This window comes from Telmatherina bonti, assembly GCF_933228915.1.
Source record: "Telmatherina bonti genome assembly, chromosome: 24".
In the NCBI taxonomy this organism is placed as follows: domain Eukaryota; kingdom Metazoa; phylum Chordata; class Actinopteri; order Atheriniformes; family Telmatherinidae; genus Telmatherina; species Telmatherina bonti.
Genome location: NC_136633.1, coordinates 11,582,193 through 11,602,767, shown reverse-complemented (window position 1 = coordinate 11,602,767; position 20,575 = coordinate 11,582,193). Strand labels below are relative to the sequence as shown.

Genomic DNA, 20,575 nt, shown 5'->3' with positions numbered 1-20,575 from the left:
GCCTGTTCCCCAGATCTGAATCCAGTTGAGCACATCTGGGACATCATGTCTCGCTCCATCCACCAAAGCCAAGTTGCACCACAGACTGTCCAGGAGTTGGCGGATGCTTTAGTCCAGGTCTGGGAGGAGATCCCTCAGGAGAACATCCGCCGCCTCATCAGGAGTATGCCCAGGTGTTGTAGGGAGATCATACAGGCATGCGGAGGCCACACAAACTACAGAGTCTCATGTTGACTTGTTTAAAGCAGTGTTTTTCAACCTTTTTTAAGCCAAGGCACACTTTTTTTCACAGAAAAATCACAAGGCACACCACAAACCAATATGTTGTCTTTGTTTTTTTAAAGTCTATATTAATATAAAGTCAATATCTTCAAAACCTCTTGAATAGAAACCAGATAGACACAATAAGCAATTTTATTATCTTTCACCGGGGCCTGTTTGAATGAACACAGAGCTGCTTTTTAGAGCAAAGACGTGAAATTGGGACATTTCTCAGGGCATTTGCCATGGCACAGTGGTTGAAAAATACTGGTTTAAAGGACATTACACTGAAGTTGGATCAGCCTGTAGTGTGTTTTTCCACTTTAATTTTTGAGTATAACTCCAAATCCAGACCTCCATAGGTTGATACATTTGATTTTCATTGATAATTTTTGTGTGATTTTGTTTTCCGCACATTCAACTATGCAAGGCCGGATTATCAAATGGGCCGTATGGGCACAAGCCCAGGGGCCCACACCCATTTGGGGCCCTTTTGGGGTCCATGTGGGGCTGACGTTGGGAAAACATCAGCAGTTTGGACATAAAACAAAACGTATATAAAAGCCAGATAGTTACACCACAGTGTCCAGTGTGTTGCTATTGGTAACACTGGCTGAGAGCAGGACCGGATTAAAAGTGCACAGGCCCATGGGCCCAGATTGTTCCAGGGGCCCCCTTCCCCACCGCAACATTGTAAAAAGTGGGAATGATACACTGTGAAACAACATTTCTAACATCTCTCAGCCAATGGTACCAGTTGCAATACACTAGACACTGTGGTGTAACTATCTGGCTTTTATGTACATTTTGTTTCATGTCCAGACTGCTAGTGTTTGCCTGACGTGGGCCCCAAGTGGGTGTTGGCCCCTGGGCCTGTGCCTATAATGTCCATTGAATAATCCAGCCTTGGCTGAGAGATGTTAGAAATGTTGTATAACCATGTCTCATTCACAATTTTCACAATGTTGCGGTGGGGAAGGGGGCCCCTGGAACACTCTGGGCCCAGGGGCCTGTGCACTTTTAATCCGGCCCTGTAACTATGGAAAGAACAAAGTATTTAATAAAAATATTTCATTCATTCATATCTACGTCTTACTTTAGTGTTCCCTCTATTTTTTTTTGCGCAATGTATATATGAAAACACGCTCTCTTTATGATCATATGACACTTAAATGTTTTTTGTTTTTTTATCACATTTTTATTTTTATCAGTTTATTGTCTTTATTTAAGCAATATGAGAAGGATAACCATCATTCCGACCACATTAGTCCAGTTCCTTGCAGATCTCTGATCCACACCGGCGGCTCTTGCAGCTGGAGCGCGAAGCATCGCGGGATGCTGGCTGACGGTGAAGTCAACATGGCTGCAAACCTCAGGCGGAGGATACAGCCTGCAGTAAGAAGGCCTTGAATGAAGTTTGTTGCAGATTTTGCTTTGTCGCCTCCCAACAACTTTTCAATCATCGTGCTATAGAAGGCATTCACAAACAGCAACAGATTACAAACAACTGAGGATAAAGTCTCGTATGAATTCCGACGAGAAGGAGGACTGTGAGTGTGCGACACCACAGGCCAAGACAAGCCCGGCGAGAGGAGCTGAAAGGTGGGGACGGCGAGAGGAAAGGGTCGGGGATGCTGGGGGTGGTTGGTGAAGCTAGCTGGCTAGCCGCTATTAGCTATCTAGCTAATATTCTCATATTTTAGTGACTGTGTAAGAAAAGTTACCATTTAGGATTTAATTTGTAATAAAATGATATAATTTGCAGGTTAAACTGGAAATATAATTTTTGCATGAAAATGAGCAGAAATGCGGCAAATAGCTTCTGTTTGCTATTAGCATGCTAAGTGAGCGTCAGGATGTCTCAGTCCGTGACATTTCTTGTGTCCGCCGATTCTTTAAGAATGAGCTACATAGTATTAAATGTTGCAATAAGAATAAATTAAATTATTGTTGTGATATATAGGATATATTTATATACATTGGACAAAAGATATAATGCAACGCAGCAGCAGCTAGCTTGGTTATCTACAGCTAACTTAGTGGAAGAGACCGACCCTGGTGTTGCATTTTCTCAAACTTGTCATTTTCTGATAATTACAAAGCTCAAAGCGACAGGTTTTAAAATTATACAATATTTTCACATATTCCAAAATGCATTTAACACAAAGTGAGACGGATTTGGCTTGAATCCTGTTGCAGCAGCACACCTTGACCTCTGCTGTATTTCTCATCGTTTTTGTTCCCTCCTATAGAGAATACGAGGAGTCTGAGTCAGAAAACCCAGAAGCAAGCCGAATGTAAGTTAAATGTGTTTTTCTACTTGTGCACTTATGGTTTTCATCATACATAAGTTCACTCTCTTTTTGATTGTTTGCTTCCCTTTTTACACTCCTTGACAGTGGTTAGTATGGGAAGAGATCATGTGCTCCTATAAAGGGAAATACTTTCAGTTTTGAAAGCTTATGTTTATTTAAAACCTTCTAAGCGTCATTATAGAGGAATAACTGGTTAAAAACTAAATGTGGTTGCAAATTATTTAATGCTGGGCTTTCATATTGAGTGTCATCTCCTAACTTATATCTACTAATAGTTAAATGATTTAAGCTGACATGGTTACAAATACCCAACACTGAGTCAAATGTAAATAAAAACAGAATAGAATTATTTACACATATTATATTTTACTCCTAATAGAACATAAAGAACATATCTGTGCAGGAATTAAACAGAGACTTTGTATCATTTCATGGGAAATGTAAGCTCACTGTGAATGTGATGGCAGCAACACATCTGGATGATGTTTAGCATGGTGTTGCATCTCCTCTTTGTTTCGCTTTAGGATAGGAATATCTTCCCTTTCTGGTCTGATATAGGATTCTAGCTGCTCTACAGTCCTGGATCTTGGTTGCTGTCTTTCTGCTTTCATGATGCTCCAGATGTTTTGTACTGGTGAAAGGTCTGGGCTGCAGGCAGACCAGTTCTCCTGTGATGGATGCAGGATGTGGTTCAGCATTGTCTTGCTGAAATCTGCAAAGTCTTCCCTGAGAGAGACGTTGTCTGGATGGGAGCAGATGTTGCTCTAAAACCTCCATGCACTTTTCAGCGTTGATGGAGCTTCACAGATGTGGAAGCTGCCCACCTCATAGACACTAATGCAACTCCATCCCATCAGAGATGCAGCTTTTCTACTGTCCACTGATAACCAGCTGGATGCTGCCTCTCCTCTTTAGTCTGCAGGACACGCCGTCCATGCTGTCCATGAAGACTTTCAGATGCTCATCCAGGTTTCCACTTTGCCTCAGATAATGATGAATGAGCTTTGGTCCAGAGAAGACGGCAATGTTTCTGGATCCTGTTCATATCTGGCTTCTTCTTTATGTGATGGAGCTTTAACCTGCATTTTGTGGATTTCGGTGAGATCTGTGTTTACAGAGAGAGATTTCTGGAAGAACTTCCTGAGTGAATGAAGTGATTCCCAGTAGATAATTATTCTTGCTTGTTTTTAATGTAGCGCTGCCTGATAGTCTGAAGATCTCCAGCATTTATTTTGACCTTCATCCTTGTCCTCTGCACACAGAGATCCCACCTGATTCTCACAAATTTTAGATAATATCAAAGACTCGATATGGTGGGAGCTTTAAAATCTTCACAATTTTAGATTGAAGAACTTTTTTTTTTTTTTTGTTTTGTTTTCTGAAACAGTCCCATGAGTTTTAGACAGTTTATCTCAGACTGGTGAAGCTCTGTCCATCTTTACATACGAGACTCTGACTCTTGGGCTCACCAGCATCCAGTTTGACCTTCAGCCTTGTCTCATGCGCGCGGAGACATAATCTTTTGTACGCTGTAGATCTGCTGGGATCTGAATCGTCTTTGCAATTTCATGTTGAACATTTTTCCAACTTTTCTCCCAGAATGATGAACTGTTGTCTGACTTTACACATGAGAGACTCTGCCTCCCTGAAATACTCCTTTCATACCCGCCATGTTACTGATCTGTTGCCAGTTAACCTTGCTGGTTGGAAAATGCTTCCCCAGTTGTCTTTTTTTTTCTTCCATCTGTACCATTTACTTTTCCAGGCTTTTGTTGTTGTTTTTTTCTCTCCAATATTTACAGATGTGTTGCTGCTTTTTAGATTAGAAATAAGCAAATATTTTCCATGAAATGATAAATGTCTCAGTTTTAACCAGTCGAGGCAGATGGCTGCCCTCCCTGAGCCGGGTTCTGCCGGAGGTTTTCTTCCTGTTAAAGGGGAGTTTTTTCCTTCCCACTGTCGCCGCTTGCAGCTCAGGATGGGGGATTGGATCAAAGTCATGACTCGATGCAGTCAGTTGGTTTCTATTATAGGCTATGTATTAAATGGCTTGAAATGATGTGTATGTTGATTCGTGTATGTAAAGTGTCCTGTGACAACATTGTTGTGAAGTGGCGCTATACAAATAAAGCTGAATTGAATTGAATTTAACATCTGATAATTTTTTATGTTCTAAAAAAACACATTTTTATCTTCGTTTCCAACAGCCTTCTTACTTGTTTTGGGTGGTTGTAGATATGTTTACCAAAGTGAAATGTTAGCAGAGGTATCATCACCGCTGAATTCTTTCTGTAGATACATTCAAGCTGTTTTCTCTTTCCATGTGAACACAGGAAGCGAGCAGCTGCCAAACATCTAATAGAGCGCTATTACCACCAGTTAACAGAGGGCTGTGGAAATGAGTCTTGCTCCAACTCATGGTGTGCCTCATCAGTGGGATTCAGCCGCATGGATAACAACACAGCGGCGGTCAAAGCTCTGGAGCTCTACAAGGTCAACGCCAAACTCTGCGACCCCCATCCTTCGAAGAAAGGCACGGCCTCCACCTACCTGGAGAGCAGCGCTCACAGTAACTCGTCCTGCAGCAACCGGAAGATGAACCATAAAGATGTCAACACCGTGCGGGACAATTTCAAAGGTGAGTTCAAGACGTTTTTTTATAGCTAAAGATGGAAAGTTTGGTTTGTTTGAACATTTTTTTTTCTGTTCTGTTTCCACCGTTCAGATGTAAATTACCTGACGGAGGAGAAAGTGTACGAGATCTTAGACATCTGCGGAGAGAAGGAGGATTACTCCCCTCTGATCCGAGTGATCGGGCGAGTTTTCTCCAGCGCTGAAGGTTTGGTCCAGAGCTTCCGGAGGTCCAAGCCTCACACCAAGGAGGAGCTGAAGTCCCTCCAAGGTAAGGATGAAGATAAGGATGAAGACGAGAAGGAGGCAGCTGCGTGCTCCGCCACAGCTATGGAGGAGGACTCCCCCACCTCCTCTTCATCACTATCGAGGCTCGGCGAAGGCTCCTCGGGAGAAAACGACGTCCAAAAGCTAGCCCACGACGAGGTGTCGGTGGACATCGACGCCGTGCGGCGGGTCTACGAGCGCCTGCTCTCCAACGAGAAGATCGAGGCGGCCTTTTTGAACGCGCTGGTCTACCTCTCGCCCAACGTGGAGTGCGACCTGACGTATCACAACGTGTATTCCAGAGACCCAAACTATCTGAACCTGTTTGTTATCGTGATGGAGAACAGCAACCTCCACAGCCCGGAGTACCTGGAGATCGCGCTGCCGCAGTTCTGCAAGGCCATGAGCAAGCTCCCCATGGCGGCGCAGGCCAAGCTGGCGCGCCTCTGGTCCCACTACAGCGCCGAGCAGATCCGCCGGATGATGGAGACCTTCCAGCAGCTCATCACCTACAAGGTCATCAGCAACGAGTTCAACAGCAGGAACCTGGTCAACGACGACGACGCCGTGGTGGCCGCCACCAAGTGCTTGAAGATTGTTTACTATGCAAACGTGCTGGGAGGCGACCTGGACATGGAGCACAACGAGGAGGAGGACGAGGAGCCCATCCCTGAGTCCAGCGAACTCACCCTGCAGGAGCTGCTGGGCGAGGAGCGCCGGAACAAGAAAGGCCCGCGAGTGGACCCGCTGGAGACGGAGCTGGGGATCCGCACCAGCGATTGCCGGCGGCCGCTCATCCCCTTCGAGGAGTTTGTCAACGAGCCTCTGAATGAGGTTTTAGAAATGGACAAGGATTACACGTTCTTCAAGGTGGAGACGGAGAACAAGTTCTCCTTCATGACCTGCCCCTTCATCCTGAATGCCGTCACCAAGAACCTGGGGCTGTACTACGACAACCGCATCCGCATGTACAGCGAGCGGCGGATCACCGTGCTGTACAGCCTGGTGCAGGGCCAGCAGCTCAACCCGTACCTGAGGCTGAAGGTCCGCAGAGACCACATCATCGACGACGCTCTCGTCAGGGTACGTCTGGTCGAGTCTCGGTACGTAACGGGCGCTGATGTAGGTCGGTTTGCTGACGGTGTTTTCTCGTGTCTCCTCCTAGCTGGAGATGATAGCGATGGAGAATCCTGCAGACTTGAAGAAGCAGCTCTACGTGGAGTTTGAAGGAGAGCAAGGCGTTGATGAAGGAGGTGTTTCCAAAGAGTTCTTCCAACTCGTGGTGGAGGAGATTTTCAACCCTGATATAGGTACGGTGTCAGTTTCACCTCACCTGTGTGGTGCCTTCAGAAACATGAAGCTTGTGTTGGGGGATGATGACACTGGTAATGAGTTGTTACTGGTGGTTGATAATTTCATGAGCTGTTAATGTAATAGTGCCGTTCATTTGCATTATTTCTAGTTTACTGTGTGGTTTTTGTCTTTACTTTCCAGAAGAAGGATCTGCTTTTAGTTTTCTCTTTTTAATATAAACAAATAAATGAAACAGACACATTTTGAGCCTGTTTTAGTCTCCTTTTACTGGTTACTAGGGCTGTGACGTTATGCTGTTGTCCCGATTCGATTCCCATTTTTTGGGTGCTGATTCCATTTAAATGGGATTCTCACAATTCTTTGAGATTGCTGATTTTTGTAGATTAAAAACAAACAAAAAAAAAAGGACAAAAACTTGTTTTTGTTCGTCATTTTTCTTGATATCAGTGAGGAAAAAAACAACACAGTAGCCAGACCATCATCCTGCTGCTATAACGCCCAAGAAGACAAGTAAAAAGATCAATAAAAACAATAAAAATGACAAAAGATTTATTGTGGATTATTTTTATTTGTTTGAAAAATAATCGATTTTAAAATTGTGAAGCAAAGAAATCCCGATTTCCAATTTTTCGATTCGATTTTCCAACCCCCACTGGTTACCAGTGGATTTCAGTATGTTTTAACATCCTAACTGGAACATTTAGAGCCACACATAATAAAACTTTTTCTTATATGTGACCTCAATTTGAGGTGAGAAAACATGTTTAAACACTGGAGGTTATAGTGCGTGTGAGACACTTTCTTTCTGGCTGCGTAGACGTTTAACAGATTTTAAAAGCCCTTAATAATGTGGCTTTATTATCAGACTTTTAGTTAAATAATAGTTTTATTCTTTTTATTATGATTTTGCTATAATGTGCATCTGAAGTCTTTTTTTCTCTATTTTTTGTAGTTTGTTTTGTTCTGTGACGGACTTTGATTCCATGTCTGTGAAAGGTGTTATAAAAATGATTTATTATTAGTATTATATTAGTAATTATAATAATAATAAATTATACTTATGTATTACTTTGGTTTACTGAACTTGAAAGAGAAAACATCAGCAGAGATTTAGACAAAACAATGTAAAGTTTGGCTAGAAAATCCCCACCATCACCATTACACCACCAGCAGCCTCAAGTTTTGATAAAAGGCAGGGTGGATCCATGTTTTTATGATGTTTTTGGTCCAAATCGTGATCCTACCATGTGGATATGGAGTTAAAATGGAGACTCATCAGACCAGCAACGTTTCTCCATCTTCTATTGTCCAGTTCTGGTGAGTCTGTGTGAATTGTAGCCTCAGTTTCCTGTTCTTACTGACAGGAGGGAACCCGCTGTGGTCTTCTGCTGCTGGAGACCATCTGCTTCCAGGCTGGACGTGTTGTGTGTTCAGAGATTAAATTCTGCATATCTTGGTTGGAACCAGTGATTGTTGGACTTTGTCTTGTCGTTCTATCATCTCCAACCAGTCTAAGCTGTGTCACTTCAGCTTCTCCTATCAGACATGCTGGTTCTCAGATCAGTCCACTTGTTATTGAACTTATCTTCTCTCCATGCAGTCATGTCATCGTCTCAGTGGAAAAATGGAGAATTCTCCTACATGAACTGATCACCACATAGTCTAGACTTATACTTGTAAATCTGTGAGATGGGCTTGAAAATACCCCCCACTCTTCCATCATCAGTAGTAGGAACAATTATTGTTGCTGTGGATGGAAATGAGTGTCGAACGCATTGATCGGCTCCATCCAAACGGCTTTTATATGTGGAGGAATATGGAGCGATTACTGCAGCGCATCAACATGCTGGGCTGCAGAGCTCAGCTCAAGTCAGTGGAGAGAAAATTTAGATTTAATGTGATTTTATCTGAAGCAATTTGGAGTAATAACCACAGTTTCAGTAGCCTGGAAAATGACACATATTTAGTCTGATAATCCCAATCTGCCCACTGAAGAAATGATAAATCTCAGTCCTGGTCCTGGTGGACCGCTGTCCTGCAGGTTTTAGAAGTTTCTCCGCTGCAGCACACCTGGCTCATATTGATGGAAAACTAGCAGATTTGTCAGATTTGTGATGCAACTCTGAATCTTCTGAAAACTGAAATACACCAGCCTTCATTGATGCTAAAAATTACGATCTTTATTTCTTTTTACAAACTGTTAATATTTGCAATCTGAGTAAAGATGCTGCTGGTCTACATCTTTTAACAGGAAACTGACTTATTGGTCAGCAGAAGACAAGTTAGTACATCCAGCCAGTTCTGGGCTGTGTGACCACAATTTAAACCCTGAAAAACATACTTTGCACCAAGGTTTGGTCATAGACGTGTCTATTTTACCTCTGTTGTTTGCCTCAGAGCCGAGCAAACTGTTCTTCGGTTCCTGCCCTCAGGAACCCTGCATGTTTTAGAAGCGTCTGTACTTTAACACACTGGGCTGAAATTTTCAGGTTGACAAAGAGGTCAGTAAATCTGAAGAGGTTTGATCTAAAACTTGCAGGTCTGAGGGTCATAAGGACCAGGAATAAAAAATGCTGACTCATTAGAACCTCCTTACTTTATAGGGTAAACACTGATGATGATGTGAAGGTTTCTTATTTTCATGTCTGGCATTCTTGGTACTGCAGAGTATTTTGTGGTGCAGGAACTTGCTTGTGTTTCTGCCTCTGGCGGCATTTAGCTTGATGGTATTTGTAGTTAATAATCATTTAGTCCATGTCCGGCTGCTTCAAACCACCAGAGGACCAGAGGAAGTGCATAAAACTGCAGTTCCCCCTTCATCCACCAGGGCCTGCAAAACAGAGCAAATCCCCATAGACGCCCATGTTAAAAAGATCAACTTCACAGCAGAAATAAACATGTTTACAGCCTGGTACAAAAATCTATTTAGGTTTAATAGGTCAGGTTTACCTTCATGACAACTGTGGGGAGAGTGAATTTTTTTTTAACTCGCCCGTTTAAAAGTAATTTAATCTCGAGGTTCTGCATATTTAGGGGCGTGTCCTTTTGATTGACATGTACCCGATCTCCCGCTTCAAGTCAGAAGAACGTAGAACAACCGTGGTTTTTAGACGGTTAATGTGACTTAGCTTTAGCCCGCTTACCTCCGTTAGCTGGTTAGCTCCTGTTATCTCGGGGTTAGCTCTTAGCTACAGAAAGCTCAGAGTTCGCTCGCTGTCAATCATCCACCATGACGCTCACAGCCCCCCTCTCAGCTCCACCTCATTGCCCGTATTTGCATTTTTCGAACGAGACGACACGCATGCCCCTGCCAACATGGCGACGGTAGGAACCGCCCACCGAGCTTCAATTCAGCTCTTCAGAAACCTACGGGTGATGTCACGGAGGCTCCGCCCATCTTTTGAGATATACAGTCTATGGTTCAGATTCAGTGTCTGCTACAGTTTCGTATCCTGAACTTTCGACCGTCACTTCAGTAACACAGCGGCCCTGCTGCATGTGTAGCGGTGCAGCAGTGAAAATGGTCCTTCCTTAAACAGTTTTAACAAAGTTCCCAGGCTTTTAGATCAGCAAATGTGTTAAAATCCCTGAACATTAATGAATCTGATCCTGATAACAGACTAAATTACACACAGGTTGAAAAAGGATGGAATCAATATGAACTTCCCTTGTGGATGAATTTCCCTTGTGGATGAATAAAGTCTGTCTAAGTCTAACTAATTTATTTATTTGGTCTTCATAGTTAGTTTTACTTTTATTTCATTGTTTAAATTCTAAACTTTTTTATTTTAAGATTATATTTTCTTTTCATCAACATTGACACTTCTCTTTTAAAATGAAACATAACTTGGCAAATTTAGGTAGATTGTCATCAAAATAATATGAAATATTTTCAATTGACAGCTCCTCTTTAATTTTTATTTATGACTCTTACTTAGGCTACGTTCAGACTGCAGGGCTTGCTGCTCATATCGGATGTTTTTGTGAAATCCAAATTTTTTGAAAGTATGTTCACATTTCCGATCAAATGTGACTTGTATGTGATCTCCTGTATGAACCTCGTGCACCAGAAGCGTCCCGGATGCGTAGAAGACACGGCGACGTGCAGTCAGTGTGCGTGTGACATCTTTGTGTTTGTGGAAATAAATATGGATGGCAGCAGAGCATTTGCTACTTTAAAAGTTTTGTCTAACCGTAAAAGTTAAATAAAAGTTAAAAGTTTTATCCAACTGTAGCCACAACGTTGTGAATGGGTTCGTTTTAAGGAGACGTTTAGGGAAGAGGAAAGTAAAAGTTTTGGTCAAGGCCTTTTGCAGAGCTGTGGCAGCAACAACTGTAGAGAGAAACGTTTGGGTACGGAGTCGCAGTCAGGATTGGTGGGAGAGTGATGTCAGCGCATTTACCGATAAAGAGTTCAGAAACAACAGACGCAGAATAATGACATTTGTCGCGTGTCAATGACGCGTCGGTCGGATTAATGCGACCTGACCGTTCAGACTGAAGTCGCATGGCAAAAGATCAGATACATATCGGATTTAGGACCACATATCCAAGCGGCCTGGGTCGCATTAGAAAATGTCAGATCTGTCGTTCATACTGTTAAGAAAAGATCGGTTACAGGTCGCATCGGGGCAAAAACATCGGATTTAAGTCACTTCAGCCTGTAGTGTGAACGTAGCCTTATTTACTTATTTATTTATCCATCCTAGCCTGCCATCTGGAGCCTTTTATTTTAAAGTATTTCCTCCTTTCGCACCAGTTTTCTTCCTGAAATTTGATGCTTTGGCGCTTAAACAAAATGAAACAAAAGAAAACTGTGAACCAGCACTACGACTGGTGCTGCCAGTAGCATCCTATCTTCTATGATTCCAGTGGTCTCATGTATGTTTCCTGTGCTTCCTCCTCCAGGCATGTTCACGTATGATGAGCGCACCAAACTGTTTTGGTTCAACCCCTCATCGTTTGAAAACGAAGGCCAGTACACGCTGATCGGCATCGTTCTCGGTCTGGCCATCTATAACAACTGTATCCTGGATGTTCACTTCCCCATGGTGGTCTACAGGAAGCTGATGGGCAAGAAAGGAACTTTCAGGGATTTAGCAGATGCTAATCCAGTAAGCATCACCGCACCAATCTTTATGTGAATGGTAGCGAAGGCATGACACCCAAACTGTGTTTGTTTGAAAGGTTTTGCACCAGAGTCTGAGGGAGCTGATGGAGTATGAAGGCAGTGTGGAGGAGGACCTGATGATCACGTTCCAGATTTCCCACACGGACCTCTTTGGTAACCCACTTATGTACGATTTAAGGGAAAACGGGGACAAGATTCCAGTCACAAATGAAAACAGAAAGGTAAGCCTGAAAGAAAATCAGAGGCATCTTGCTTTCTTGATTATTTACTCTTAATAACTATTATTGAGGCTGTGACGATATGCTGATGTCTCGATTCGATTATGATTTTTTTTTGGGTGTCAATTCCATTTAAAATGGGATTCTCACAATTCTTCGATATTGCTGATTTTTGTAGATTAAAAACGAACCCCAAAAAAAATGCAGAAAACTTGTTTTTGCTAGTCTTTTTTTTGTTTTAATTTCAGTTAGGATTAAACAACCCAGTTATCAGACTATCATTCTGCTGTTATAATGCCCAAGAAGACGAGTAAAAAGATCAATAAAAACAAATAAATGGCAAAAAATTATAATGTATTATTTTTATTTATTTGAAATCAAATTGATTTTTTTTAACAAAAAAAAAAAAAAAGATTTTAAAATTGCGAAGCAAAAAATCCCAATATTCCAATTTTTCGATTCACTTTTCCCACCCCTATTTATTATCATTTCCATTATGTTCAGATGTATTTTTGCAATTTATTATTTGTTGGAAAAACCTTTTCATGTATTGAACTTTGGTCAGATATTTTAATTTAAAATTTGTCATCCCCTTGTTAAAATTCCAGGTTACAAAATTAAAAAAAAAGCATATTTTCTAAACCATTTCCCACATTAAATCTGACTTTTAACCTGAACAACTTAAACACAAACAATAAGAAACAACCTGCAGAGAGACTGACTGCTACACTGAAGGAGCTGCAGGGAGTTCTGGAAGTCCTGGTTGTGTCCTGCATGTAACAAGTTTTTAACATTCTCCACATGTCTGGTTCATTTGCAAGATGGAAAACTTCTCTGAAGATGATAAAAAACAATCAGAGTTAAAGCTATAGTTGGTAATCCTGCTCAGAGACATTTTTTACTCTGGGTGAAGTGGTTCCTCGTCCTGATAGGAGTCTATACATTCTGTAATCATGAACAATAAGAAATATAGTTAGACCCCTCAGTTTACTGTATATCTGTAAAAACTCTGACCAATCAAAACGTTCGGACTGAGTTGAAGTTGTTCGTTTCTTATATTTATACTTATATAAACTTCTTCTCCCGGCTCCCCTCCTCCCCCTCCAGCAGCACGTACCTGATAACCACACTGCATATAAATAGTAGGGCTGTGACGATATGCTTTTGTCTTGATTTGATTCGATTGGGATTTTTTTTTTTTTTGGGTGCTGATTCGATTTAAATTGCGATTCTCACAATTCTTGAATATTGCTAATTTTTGAAGATTAAAAGCAAAATAAATATATAAAACTTTTTTTTTGCTCGTCAGTTTTCTTGATTTCAATGAGGAAAAAACAACACAATAATCCAGATCATCATTCTGCTGCTATAATGCCAAAGAAGAAAAGTAAAAAGATCAATGAAAACAATAAAAATGACAAAAATTTTAATAATGGATTATTTTTATGTATTTGAAAAAAATGGATTTTTAAACAAAAAATCAATTTAAAAAAAATCCCGATTTCCGATTTTTTTTATTTGATTTTCCCACCCCTAATAAACAGCATGTTATGATGAAAATACAAAGTAGTGAAGAAGAAACTCGGTTTATTTGTCTCCTCCCGCTAAACAGCCAAGAAAGAGAAAATCGTTGGTGGAAAAAGCTGCGCACCAGAAAAACACTCGTAGAGCGCAAACCTCCGCCAACGTTTTAAGAAAAGTTCCTGAATCCAAACGGCGATCCGGACCACCAAAGTTAACTGTTCTTCTTTCTTACATTTCCAAACACTCCTTAAAAAATGTAATTAAAATCCGTCCATAACTTTGAGTTATCTTGAATACAAACAGATAAACGCCGGTAAAAACATAACCTCCTTGGTGGAGGTCAGAAAAAGCCTCAGATCAGACAAGGAGTAAAACCAGAGGGGGAGGAGCCAAGACAGGGCGCCACTTTCACATCTGGCTCGCTCCCCCCCATTACCTACCCCAGCTTTAATAATGCAGGTTCCACTTCCAGTTTTATCCACGATAGCAGCTTGATAAGTGTGTGTCGTTTTTTTATCTGATGAGAAATAAATCTAGAGATCAACCGTGCTATGTCCAGTTTATTGACAATGCCCAGTTGTTGCGAGCGAGAGGTCTGCAGAGCTCTGTCCCCGCTCAGGGTGTTACAGCGATCTTTAGGCAGACACAAAAAACCTTCGCCTGGCAGCACTGGTCAAAACAACTCCCAGCTTGAAGATAACAACAGTCGAAGCTGAAACCTTGAACAGAACATTTAGTTTTATGCATGAAGCTACTAAAGCAAGCTTTCTGAACTACTCTAAACTATGCAGAATGTATATTTAGTACTACATGAAAGAAGCTTAATAAAGGAGTAACATATTAAAACCAATGTGCATAATTTCCACCATAGCGTGCTCCCATTGTAAGATTATTAAAACACAACCTGTGGGGCATTGAAACCATCACAAGTCATCCAATCTGATTGAAAGAGCAGGGCAAGATGGGAACACCAGAGAGAAATGGAAGAAATACCACAGAAATGTTGGACATTGAAGCTCTGATGGCCGTGCTAACCAGCAGATTAAAGGCAACAAGTCCAAAGACAATCTGGAAATGAATCTGTAGGAAATACAAGATTTTAGGCATGAAAACAGGAAACAAATGGACGTCGTCATCATTCAGACTCAAACGGAGCTACTGCTCGTCGACCAGGAAATAAGTGGAGATGAAACGATAAAAAATCTCACCTGGAATGAAAACAGCACAGCAGAGCAATAAAGGTTTATGTAGTTTGACTTATGCTAAAAGGTTTTATGTTAGCACGTTAAAAATAATTGATTTAAGCCGTTCATGTCTGAAGTCTTTTCGTGTTTTTGGGACAAGCTGAAGCAAACAGCGGTCTCTGCGTAGCGTTGAGCCTCCGTCGCGGTCAGGTTTCCTCCTGTTCAGGTAACATTTGTTGTTGTTTTGCAGGAGTTTGTTGCACAGTATTCAGATTACATGTTGAACAAAAGCGTGGAGAAACAGTTCAAAGCGTTCAGGAGAGGCTTCCACATGGTCACAAACGAGTCGCCACTCAAATACCTGTTCAGACCAGAGGAAATCGAGCTCCTAATCTGCGGGAGCAGGGTGAGATGTGTTGTCATTTGTCACATTGTTTACAGTATCTACATGAAGTTTTAATTAAAGTTAAGCTTCGTTCCACGCTGCAGAACCTGGATTTTCTCGCACTTGAAGAAACGACGGAGTACGACGGCGGCTATAATAGAGATTCTCGAATCATCAAGTAAGAAGGCGTGTTGCAGTCTAAACGGCACAGGCAGCTCCTGCGCTTTTCTTCTTTTTATGTGAAAATATCACACTTTGTGTTCTGCAGGGAGTTTTGGGAGACGTTACACTCATTCGGCGAGGAGCAGAAGCGCCTCTTCCTGCAGTTCACCACCGGCACTGACAGAGCACCCGTCGGGGGGCTGGGGAAGCTGAAGATGATCATCGCCAAAAACGGCCCCGACACAGACAGGTGAGCGGCTTTCTGTCCGTCATCCTGGACCCAAATCCTCTCCAGTCATTGGCCGTCTGTGAGGACTTTAGTTTTTATCTTTATATTTCGTGTTTGTTTGGTCTCATTTTTCTCAGCTAAATGTAACCCCTGTTAGTACGCCTTTTGAGTCATCGCGATATTTCGGCGCCGTCTCGCGGTAACTCGTGCACCAACAGGGGTTACATCAACCTCACATGTGATTTTACTTATTTTTTAATTGTGACAAAGTATTTTTCTCCTCACTGGACTGGAAATCACACAAAACACTTGCATAAAAACTAGAGTTGGGACGATACGCTGTCCTCCTTTTAACGCTCGTTTTAGGAGCCGATTCGATTAAATTGCGATTCTTCAGTGTTGCTGATTTTTAGTTTACTTTTTAAACACCAGACCATGTGAAAAAGTTGCATGATGACCAAGTTTACAAGACTATGTTATGAGCCAGATTTACCAAATAAAAAAATCAACTGTGTCAGTTTTTAAGATTTATTAAGCAGCAATATATCTGAACTTGGGCTGCTCGATTATGACAAGAAATATAGTCATGATTATTTTGACTGAAATTGAGATCTCGATTATTTACCACGATTATCCAGTATTTTTAAACAACGCTGTGCGTCGTGGTGTTCTAGACTCTATGTCGTACATTATAACCATCTAATGAACGGTTCCGAGTTGTTTAATCTGCTTTTACCGCTTATATAGGAACTATTTTACGTTGGCCTGGATGTACGTTTTATGCCAAACCACCGCTGTCAGGCTGCAGCGCGTTTCTCTCATTCACCTGTTAAAAGACGGGCTGATCTGAACCAGCTGGTTAGCGCGTTGCTATGGTAACACCCCGTAACGGAGGGGTATTACAGTGTTTAACTCACCGAACTATGTACTGACTGGCCGCCTGGGAGTGCTTTAGGACGGGAGAGGCTCCCGCTGCTCCTTCCTTCCAGTAACTGCAGAACAATATGTGCCTTCAAATCAGTCGCCAAAACACCAGAAAAGTCTCTAATACCTCCAGTAAAAGTCGCTAGATTTGTCGCTAGTCGCTTTTAACAAAAAAAAGTCGCCAGATTTAGCAAGAAAGTCGCCCAGTTGGCAACAGTGTCTGAATGAAAGCAAACGGCTGTGGGAGGAGTTTACAGCACGGCGCTGCAACGCCAGAGACGCTCGATTAGCAGCTGAAGACAGCAGGAGAGGAAACTGCAGAGAGAAAAATAATTGCACCCTTTTATTTTTATGATTGTTGAAAACCCAGATTGTAGTTGAGATTAAAATCCGATTAATCGCCCAGCCCTAATCTGAACCAGCTGTTTGAAATTATACTCTTGTTTCAGAAGCTTGAGCTGCTTATAAAAGTGCTGGTTTGAGTGTCTGTTGGCTTGCTGCTGCTGTACGCTTTGCATTTATCTCAGGATGGCGTCCTGCTAGGTGGGCGGTAACGTTAGTCGTGTTGGTGACGTACGCCACGTGTGTTACGTAGTTTACAGCTTTCGACATGTCCAGCTCTACTTTTCCCTTAAAAGCAAAAAAAAAATCCAAAATGTGTCCAAACTTTTGACTTCAAATGTGATGGTAGATTTATCTCGGCGCATTTCTGCAGGTTGTCGCCATTCTCCGTCTTCTGTTTACGTGTTTACCAAATCGGATAAAACGTCATGTTACTGGATAGTCAGAGAAACATTTCGCCCTCTGTTGGAGAAAAGCTGTAACTTCTTCTCTATCTGGCATCAACGCATATAAACATTTAAATTAAATTTTTTTTAAATATCGACTTTTACCCAACCAAAATTGATTAAAAAAAAAATAATTGTAAAGCAAAAAAAAAAAAATCACAATTTTTATGTGAATCGTTCCTCTTATCCTCCAGGAAGCAGCACTTTACGTCAGTCCCACAACCTCCCTCTTCTTCAGCCACCAAATTTAGTCGTTCAACGTTTTGATTGGTTGATGTGGTGCATTTTTCTACCAATAGGAAAGAAGGCATTGGGTACATTTTCATTTCAACACAGGTGCTCTAATACACGTATGTTTCTTGGTGCAGCACAGCATTCCTGCTCAGACCACTCTCCACAACACCAAAACTGAAACAACAAATAAAAACCAACCTACTTTAGTTGTTTCCTATTATTAGTTCTTGTTTTTTGTGTGTTTTTGGACGACTTCCTGTTAAATTTGACCGAGTTCTGTTTCATCCCGACAGGTTACCGACGTCCCACACTTGCTTTAACGTGCTGCTGCTTCCTGAGTACAGCAGCAAGGAGAAGCTGAGAGAGAGACTGCTGAAAGCCATCACCTATGCCAAAGGGTTTGGCATGCTCTGAGCCCTCGCTACTAACGGACTCCTTCTCAGAAAGCGCATCGAACCCTGCCCTTGCTTTACAAGACACAATCTGAAAGGTGGCAAAAGACAGACCAGGGTATGTTTAAGTCAATAATAAAAAGACAAATGGTTCTTATTGAGCACTCTAGTAGTTCTGCTACTGTGCCTGCACCATCCTCCATCAGTCAGTGTAAGCACAGAGACCTCCTGAAGTACCCACTCCCACAGCTTCCCCTTCTTTTTCCATGTACAGAGAAGAGAATTTTCCTTATTATTTATTTTAAGGTAAAAATGGGTTATTTTCATGCCTATCTGTTGTAATGGTTTCCCTGCTATGGGAAAGAGGGATGGTGGGGGGGGGGGGGGGGGGGGGGGGTGGACTGTGTCAAGTCAATATAAACCCAGTTTATTGACCGAAACCACGTTAAAGTCGCCACCAACTGAGAGGTAATCCAGTTTTAGAGTAGTTTGTACGGCAGAATATCGTATCCCCACTAAGGAAAGAGCTTGTCTGAGCAGTCCGCTCACCACCTCTGCTCGGCATGTCCAGAAAGGAAACTCTGATCTAAGTAAAGGTTTAAAATCCACTGTCCTTTGGTCCGAAATGGCACATGATCAAATAGCTAATTTTTTCCTTCTTTTTTTTTTCTTTTTTTTTTTGGTTTAAGTTTTATTTTTATTTTTTTCTTTTATTTTGGGTTGTTTTCCATTGCGAGGGTCGGGGGGGGTTACATCATACACTGCAGGTTAGATTAAATCTTGTCAGAGCTGTGTAAGTGCACTTAGACATTTTCAGAATGTTTTTTTTTTTTTTTTTTTTTGGCCACAAGTTGCCGCGGTTGTTGGGAGCTTTTTATTTTCTTGTCTTCCTGTGTTGAAAATTTCCAAATAAAAACAGTGTTTATATATCGGTGCAGTTGGAACTACGAACACCACACTGTATAACCACGACGACGTAGTCTGAAGTTCACTGGACCTTCCCGAGGGTTTGAATCCACATCCTCGGTCCTGGTCTGAGGCAGTCTGAGAGTCTAAGAACAATCTGAACCAACCCACAATGATCCATTAGAAGTCGTGCTTAAAACCTCCATTGATGCAGACATTTATATATAGCTACATGAGCGCAAACTCATCTAAAGACACTGAGATTTGCCTATTTACAACCTTACCAACCATCAAATAATACTATGAATGTAAAAGGTATTTAATGTGTATATAGACCAGGCAGAAACAATAAATCCAGTTTTCCTTTCTTATGAAAACAAACTTTGTGGCACTGCTACGAGTTTTTGCTACCACACTGATGTCCTCTGACTTCTGACGGGCTGTCATCATGTTTAGGCCTGCAAACGTTTAATAAACACAAAAACTACTGGAATTACTGTCAATGAGTCAAATGAAAAGCACTAGAAGGTGCTTTTTCTTTGTTTATTCATTTAAACATTGTGGAAAGTACACCCAGTCCTCCCCACGTCCACAAACACACGGAGTGTGTTGCATTCACTTAGTGAAACAGATAAAAATCTGCTTTTCTGAATGAGATAAATCTGTAGTTCTGTTGGAGCCGTGAAGTAGGAGCTAGTAAAACTTCTGCGCTTTCACTGAGACTTTTTGTTTTCCAACGTGGTCGGGGAAGTTTTGTTTGAGACAAAAAGATCTGATGTCTCAAAGCCGAAACCAGTCAAACTGAATTCTTCTGGACAGAAAACGACACAACTTGTTCTGTTTCAATATGCAGACGCGTAAAAACATTTGTACGATTTTAGAAAACTGATTTTTTTTTTAGTAAAATATGTTTGTTTATTAGAACAATAATAATAACAACAATAATTATTATTTGACTATAACTTCTAAAAAAGAAAAAAAAAGTTTTACTTACTTTCAGAGGAACTGTACTGATTTCATTTGGGTAAAATTAACTTGTTTATTTACAGAAGCAACTTTTTATTTTTTTTTCCTCGTCATTCTGAAAACAAGTTAAAAGAGAACTAAGTCAATCTTTCTTGGTAAAATTAATTTAATTCAGAAAACATTTTTATCTTCGATTTTCTAAAAACTCCATTCAGAAAAAAAAATGTAATTTTATTTTTAATGCTCTTTGAGAATCAGCAGATTTTCATTCATTTCTAAAATCAGCTTTTCCATCCTAAAAAAACACCCTTTAAAACAGAAACAAACTAATTTTATTATCTCATATAACGAAAACAAAAACTTTATTTTATGTAAAGTTACATTATAAATCTTTGTAAATTTCAGTAATTAAGGAAAACAACTTGAAATAATTTCTTGTTCTAATTTCAGAAAAGCAAACACATTTTTTAAAGTCATTAAATTAGAAAAACTGAACTTTTTTTTTTAATAATTGAATTTGATTCATGTATTAAGTTTGCAAAGTTATGTTGTTGATTGAGACGTTTTCCCTCTAAGTGAATGCAGTACACCCCCCCCCCCCCCCCCACCACCACCACCAGACACACCTGGGTTTAAATCTTCTTTTCATGACCTAAACAGGAATTAATGGTGTTCCTGCATCCATCGCTGTTTTTATTTCTTTTTGTTTTCTAGCTTTTTCTGTGATTTTGGACTGAACTAATG

The 20,575-nt window shown here is 41.0% G+C and overlaps 1 protein-coding gene across 1 annotated transcript; it reads left to right on the top strand.

Moving 5' to 3' along the window:
* Positions 1–1,637: 1,637 nt before the first annotated feature.
* LOC306774016 (ubiquitin-protein ligase E3A) lies at positions 1,638–18,566 on the top strand. The gene is made up of 11 exons (XM_079263984.1): positions 1,638–1,863; positions 2,514–2,558; positions 4,910–5,214; positions 5,302–6,557; positions 6,640–6,784; positions 11,697–11,902; positions 11,976–12,140; positions 15,096–15,251; positions 15,335–15,408; positions 15,499–15,642; positions 17,861–18,566. The coding sequence occupies exons 1-11, from the start codon at positions 1,787–1,789 to the stop codon at positions 17,979–17,981; spliced, it is 2,694 nt and encodes an 897-aa protein (XP_079120110.1). The 5' UTR covers positions 1,638–1,786; the 3' UTR covers positions 17,982–18,566.
* Positions 18,567–20,575: the final 2,009 nt, after the last annotated feature.